Source organism: Triticum dicoccoides, chromosome 1B (genome assembly GCF_002162155.2).
Source record: "Triticum dicoccoides isolate Atlit2015 ecotype Zavitan chromosome 1B, WEW_v2.0, whole genome shotgun sequence".
Lineage (NCBI taxonomy): Eukaryota > Viridiplantae > Streptophyta > Magnoliopsida > Poales > Poaceae > Triticum > Triticum dicoccoides.
This window is the reverse complement of record NC_041381.1, coordinates 328,714,911-328,722,177: the sequence shown is the minus strand read 5'-3', so window position 1 is coordinate 328,722,177 and position 7,267 is coordinate 328,714,911. Positions and strand designations below refer to the sequence as shown.

General features: G+C 47.7%; 1 protein-coding gene across 2 annotated transcripts in view; it reads left to right on the top strand.

Annotated features, from left to right (window-relative positions):
* LOC119333263 overlaps positions 1 to 1,557 on the top strand; it is a 20,404-nt gene extending 18,847 nt beyond the window's left edge. For both annotated transcript variants that reach the window (XM_037606219.1, XM_037606214.1), the window contains one exon: positions 1,069 to 1,557. In XM_037606219.1, the coding sequence (XP_037462116.1) occupies positions 1,069 to 1,199 (131 nt within the window). In that variant the 3' untranslated portion in view covers positions 1,200 to 1,557. The remainder of the gene's footprint in view (positions 1 to 1,068) is intronic.
* Positions 1,558 to 7,267: the final 5,710 nt, after the last annotated feature.

Genomic DNA, 7,267 nt, shown 5'->3' with positions numbered 1-7,267 from the left:
TGGGTAAAGCCATGGTGTGCCAGCGTCTCTACCAGCCACCCTCTGCGTTACCGAGCTCTGGTGTCTCTAGGCGCGGCCATTGTGTCGCCGCTACACCTACCTACATTTCCTCTCTGCTAGGCATGCCTTATCCGCTCCTCCAGCTTCTTTTCCTCACTACTATGTTCTGCATGCTGGGAGTCGTCACCTCTATCAGCAGAAAGTATGCCGCCTCTACCTCCATGCCCAGCTTGTCCTCACTGTTCTGTTGGCCAGATTGAGCCCTGAATGTCACCACCCCTAAGCTGCTCTGCTCCTACTAATGTACTGTACTTATGTTTGTTCTCTCTCTCCCCTCTGTTCACTTATTATAGTTAGATAACAACAGTTTAGTATGACATTGATCATTATTTAGTGGCTGCTGCCTGCTAGTGACATGCTTTGTTGCTTATGTTCCAAAAGAGGCAAGAGAATGTGGGGAACAAAGCCTTTGACCCTCATATTTAATTCTCAGATTTACTGTTTTTGCCATTGCTATGTCGTGGAATGTGGACTTAATTTGATCTAGTTTGCTGTCTTGCAAAGTTAGGTTTGTGCCTATGAAATATTGATTTAATTTGCTGACATATAAGTTAGGCTATGCCTATGAAGTCGCCTCACCATACGCCATATGCTTTATAAAATTATGAAGGGGGTCGGCTGCCACAACACACATTACACATTTAATTGAATGAAGCGCAGAAGGACTGGTGCATAGATATTATTGCAAATATTCATTCTCATTTTTCTAGGAGTAGCGAATTGTATGAATTCATGTAGCTAATAAACCAATTGGAAAATGCTGTTAGCAAGAAATCGTATCCATGATCTTTAATTAAAATAAGAAAACCAGATAATGTGTCATTCGGAACTAGAACTCACTTCCGTGGGCATTCAATTTGATTGTACTTGTAGGCTACTTTATTAATATGTTTGTTATACTTCAGGTTGGTTTATTCTGTCAATGTTGGTGCATACACTTGTTTATTGGTTCACTTACAGGAGGTACCACACATAGGATGTTTCATTGACTTGACTAGTTGTTTTCAGGTGTTCTGGTGGTTCTCGGCTTGGGCACCGCCCTTCGACTAGCTCTCGAGTGCTGCCAGGAGTTTGGCTCGAGGAGAAGCATGCCAAGGATGGAAAACATGGCACCCAGTGGGTACCACCCCGGAGTATAGCTTAGGTCTGTAAATAGTGTAGAGGTCAATGTTTGGATTCTCCTTTTGACAGCTGGTAGTTCTTACACACTGCTCCATGAAAACAAGCTCAAATTCAAAGCCTGCTGATTACAATCAAATCACGCCCTTCCGATGTAAATATGCAGCCCTGATATTTATCTTTCTTGACGTGTTTGTTCTGACGCTATTAGAGAGAGCTGCCTGTCCCAGATCTCTTGGTTAAACCTTGCTCAAGATTTCTGGTCTAGCCCTACCTGGGGGCCAAGATTGGCATTAACGGGTGTGTGTGTTTGTAAAGGGCTGAAAGCCACTTGTGGCTATCTATGGAATGCATGCAGAAACCTTTGTTGTGCTTTCACATTCAAATGTCCTAACTGGAGATGTTGTACGCTGCGGAGAAATCCAAATCCATGAGAAAAGTGCAGGATAGAACGTTTGCAAAGATTTAAATGGTTCAGACTATAATCCGTTTAAAACTCCATTGGAACGATGCATGTTCATGGCAATATGAGGAAAACAAAGTAACACGCATTGTATTGAACTTTTTAGAGAACTAGATGATACCCTGCACGTTGTTGTGGAAAATTATTGCAATATATTTGTTGGGTTTAGTTTTATAGAACATATATTTTTTATTAATGATATGAGGAATAAATATATATGCACCCCAAAGAAAAAGGAATAAATATATATGGTTTATTGTACTCTCTCGGTCCTAAAATAAGTGACTCAACTTTGTACTAGTTTTAGTACAAAGTTAGTACAAACTTGAGCCACTTATTTTGAAATGAAGGGAGTATTAATTATGGACCTCAATAATGTACTGACATTTGGAGCTCCCCTGAGCAAACTATTCTCTTTTGAGCGATCGCAACCTGGGAGTGTTCCCTTAGAGCATCTATAGCCAGGCGTTTGAAACCGGCATCAAATGTCCTGGCAGACCGCTCGGTCACAAACCGGTCAAGAAAATTGAACCCATCCAGGTGTCTTAAACCGGCCACAAATATCCGAGTTATCCAGGGCCATTCATATTCAGCCCAAATGTAGGATGGATATAGGGCGGCGCGGGTGTGTCCTTCACGTCAGCACGACCCATCGCCGACCTCACTTCGTCCCCACAAAATCCCCAATCCAAAACTCTAACTCACTTCACTTGCCGCTCGCTCTGTCTCTTCTTCTCCCCTCCTCCGATGCAATTCGACGACTCCGGTGAGCATGTAGAGCGACAACAACCGCTCTAACTCCGACCTCGATATCGATGAGGAGCTGACCCTCCACATTACGTTGGAGCGATCGAATGTGGATATGGGGGCAGTTCCGGATCTGCCCCATCATTGGTCCCCTACCGGCGTAGCTCGGACACCGGAGCCGGCCCCTCCCGGCTCACTCGCAGCTCTGCAATGGCTGCGCAGTTCGTGCGGCCCCTTCATCGTCCACCTCCCCCGTTGGCCACTGCTTTGTAAGGGCAGCGGTGGGTGCTAGTGCCTGCTCCGCCGGCCCTGTGTACGCACACACTAGACTTGGAGGCGCATGCCACCCTCCGCGGGAGGCAGTGGGCAAAGAAGAGGGATGTGGCCGAGCAATCCTTTCGCCGCCGCCGTGGGTTGCCAGGAGTGCCCGACGAGGAGGAGCGGCTCCTCGCTTGGGTCAACCGCCGCTCGCTTACGACGGCGGAGATGGATGCTCACCGGTTCCGGAGAAAGAATGCTAAGGCGCTCCGACTAGCCATTGAGTAGTCGGAGGGCGAGGCGGCAGAGGCAGCGGCGGAGGCGGCTCGGGTGGCCAAGCTCAAGCGACAGCAAGACCGGGCCATCCGGCGTATGAAGGGGCTCACCGTCATCTCTGATTCCTCCTCGAACGACGACGACCGCCATGGCCCGGCTCCGACGATCCACCACCTTTGGCAAACACCTACAGTTGCGGCGGTGACCAGGAGGGCAAAGGACCGGCGAGGAAGTGGTGAAAATGCTCCTCCTCCGTTTACTATTATCGTTTTTAGATGTTTTGGTTTAGAATCTGTCCGGCGATGAACTCTGGTGATCTTTTGGATGATGTAAAGTGGATTTTGGTGTCCGTTTGGTGTCGGTTCTGGTGCCCCGTTTGTTGCCAATTTCTATGTCAGTTGTTTGATTTACGTAGACTAGTTCACATTGCATGCATTTTATGGATATAGGGTGCCGGATATGAGGTATGCAACTGTGCGGGCGAGAATTTAAGGTCTGACTGGTCACTGTCGTAAGGACATTTCCCTACTTTGTGTTTTGGATGATGATGACAACCCCTTGTTAGTCTAATCTTGTGCTAAGTGCTTCAGGTTCTCGGTGATTAGGCTTACATCGGTTAGCTATTCTCTCTAGAAGGAGAAGATCGAAGACGGTGTTTGTCTACGTTTTTTTATCTCTTTGGTCGTAGGGAACCCGTACTATTAAGAGGGAATCCACATTGGAAGGAGTTGGGGGAATCATTGCACGTACACTTCTGCCTCTCCCACCTTTGCCTTCCTTGTTTTGTGTGAGAGAGAGCTCCCTTTCATTTTCAATTGTTTGTTGTGTTCTCCCAGCGGTTGTACCACTGGCCCTTGGCACTAACCCAACCACAACCCCAGGGGTGATACCCTGGGGTTGAACAGCCCAGTCATGACCAAGCGGTTGTACCGCTGCTCCCGGGCGGTGGTACCACCACCGTGCTTAAAATTGACTACGGTGTGTCATTGGCGGTTGTACCGGCCAAGTACCGCTCAACAACCGGTCCGGTTTCTGTTTTCATGCGGTACTTGGGCGGTGGTGGACCGGTTGGTCCGGTTGTGCCCCGCACACCGGTACCACCGGTGCCCTAAGTGGTTCTACCGATTGGGACTCAGCCATCCAAGTGACCAGGGCCAGGCGGTTGCACCGGTGCTATACCGCTCGATCACCGCACACAGGGGTGACACCCTACTGTTTTAAAGCGGTGGTTGAGCGGTGGTTGAGCGGTTTTTCCGGTTGTTCTCCACAACCGGTACTACCGCATGTCTGCGCAGTTGTACCGTTTGATAGGGTTTCTGCAGGTTACCCGTGAGCCCCGGTTGTACCGGGATGAGGAGCGGTTGTACCGCTGCAGTGTTGTTTTCGCAGTAACGGTTGGATTTTAGGGTTTGCTATATAAGGGTGGTTCTTCCACCTACCACACTTACCTCTTGCCTTTCTCTCTCCACCATTAATGCCCTTCAAGCTTTCTTGCCCGATCTCTCTCTCTAGCCACTCAAACTTGTTGATTTGCTAGGGATTGAAGGAGGAGACCTAGATCTACACTTCCACCAAAGGATATTTGATTCCCCCATACTTTCTTGTGTGGATTTTGTTACTCTTGGGTGTTTGAGCACCCTAGACGGTTGAGGTCACCTCGGAGCCACATTCCATTATGGTGAAGCTCCGTGGTTTCATTGGGAGCCTCCAATTCGTTTGTGGAGAGAGCCCGAACCTTGTTTGTAAAGGTTCGGTTGCTGCGTTCAAGGGAACCAATAGTGGAATCACGACATCTCGCATTGTGTGAGGGCGTGAGGAGAATACGGTGGCCCTAGTGGCTTCTTGGGGAGCATTGTGCGTTCACACCGCTCCAACGGAGACGTACTTCCTCTCAAGGGAAGGAACTTCGGTAACACATCCACGTCTCCACCAACTCCACAATTGGTTATCTCTCACCTTTACTTGTGCAAGCTTATCGTGTTGAATTCCTTGCTTTTTTGTGTGCTTGTTGTTGTTGCGTCATATAGGTTGCTCACCTAGTTGCATATCTAGATAACCTACTTTGATGCAAAGTTTATTTTGGTAAAGAAAAGCTAAAAATTGTTAGTTGCCTATTCACCCCCCCTCTAGTCAACTATATCGATCCTTTCAATTGGTATCAGAGCCTCGTCTCTTTATTAAGGACTTTACCGTCCTAAGAGTATGGTTGACACTATAGACAGTGAGTAGGAGCACCCCAGTGTGAATCCTTCTTCGTCTACGGCCGATGGGGGATCCCCGGTCTCACGTGAGGAATTCAATGTGGCTTTGGACACATTGAAAACCTCCATGACGACCGAGGTCAAAGGCATGTTCAAGGTGTTTCTTGATGGTCTTAAGTTATCCACCGCACCGTTGGAAGTGGCCGCTCCCACTAACAAGGTGGTGGATGCTAACTCCGATAAGGGGGAAGCTTCTTGTGATAAAGTTCCTTTTTCTAGTGGTAGAAATGGTAGCGGCATCTTTGCCCATGTTGAACCTCCACCTACTTATGGAGGACCGGTTCCCTCCACTCATTTGAATCATGTTGGTCCTCCTCCTAAGATTGTGAAAAATGAGGATTTTGACTCTTGGGTCTATTGCTTTAAACGTCATTTAAATCATGTTAATACTAATCTTTGGAGAATCATTGAGCAAGGTTTCTATCCGCAGACCCAAGCAACTTCACCCCTAGAGAAGTCGCGGACCATCAATTCAACGAGAATGCGCTCTTCATCACCCAAGATGCAATTCCATCCGAAGATATTGCACATCTCCGACCTTTCACCGTGGCCAAGGAAGCATGGCACCATGTTGTTTCCATTTACAAGGGAAGCGCAAGCATTCATCGCTCCAACTATGAAGTGGTGCAAGATGAAGCCGATGAGTTTGCAATGAATGAAGATGAAGAACCTCGTGAGCTTTACCGGAGATTAACCACTCTCGCGTCCTCACTCCGAGATCATGGGAACAATGATACGGATGCCAATTGGATCAAGCGCAAGTTCCTCAAGGCCATGATGCTTACCACAAGCCATGTCCCCCGTCATCCGTCAAAGGCCGAACTTCCACACCTTGTCCTCAAGTGAAGTGTTGGATGAGTTTGTGGCAATGAGGATCTTGGACAAGACCACCGACAATGCGGCGTTGCGTTCTCAAAGAGCAAAGAAGCCCAACCTTGCCTTGAAGGCCAAGGCTAGTGTGGAAGAAGAGGATGAAGAGGAAGATGAGGAGAGCAACCCCGAAGATACGAAATATGATTACCATGAGCACATGGTTCTCGCTTCAAGGCAATTTTGGAGCAAGAAGAACTCAAGGCCCAATTTCAACAAGAACAACTCAAGTGGCATCAAGGGCAAGCAACGTGTGAGGACATGTTACAATTGTGGCAATGCGAGCCACTTTGTTGCGGAGTGCCCTTACAAGAAGCGGGAAGACAATGGTGTAAAGCTCATCCGAAAAGACAAAGACAAGTCCTTCCCCAACAAGAACAACTTCACCAAGAAGACTCCGACCAAATGGTTGGTGGCACAAGAAGAGTACAATGAGGAGGAGGATGATGATGAAGATGGTGAAGCCATGGGCATGGCCTCCGTTGCCACTGCCACAACTCCACGGGTGTCTCTCTTCGATTCACCTAACGAGAACATCACCGCCAAGTGCCTCATGGCCAAAGCCACCAACAAGGTAACTCCCAACATCAAAACTACCATCATTACTAATCCTTCCTTGACGGATTGCATTGATGAAAGTGAGGGGTCTAATGAGGAAGTAAATGAATTTGAGTCTTTTATGAGTAAGCTCAAGGGTAAATCCAAGAAGCACTTCGTTGCTCTCTTGGAACAACTTGGTGAAGCCAATGACATGATCGAGGCTCATGAAGAAACCATCTCTAAGATGGAAGGTCATAGTCGTGACTATGCCGATGAGATGTCGGATCTCTCTAATGCGCTTGAGGAAGAGCGTGTTCATCGTTTGGCTCTTGAGGAGTCACACAACGATGACCATGCTAAATTAAAGAAAGATCTTGATCATGCTCTTGTTGTATCTCATGTGCTCAATTCCGAGAAGGCTAAACTTGGGGTTGACCATGCTAGACTCAAGGAGGAGTTTGATATACTTGACAAGGCTCACAAGGCCTTGAAGGGTGCTCATGCTAGCCTCAAGGAGTGTCATGATCAACTCCAAGTGAAGCTAACCAAGGAGGAAGCCACTTTTCCTCATATGGTCTTAATTGATAATGCAAATGCTACTAACCCGTGTTGTGAGCATGTGCATCTTGTGGAGGAGAATGCCAAGCTGAAGGAGCAGCTTGAGAAAGGCCTT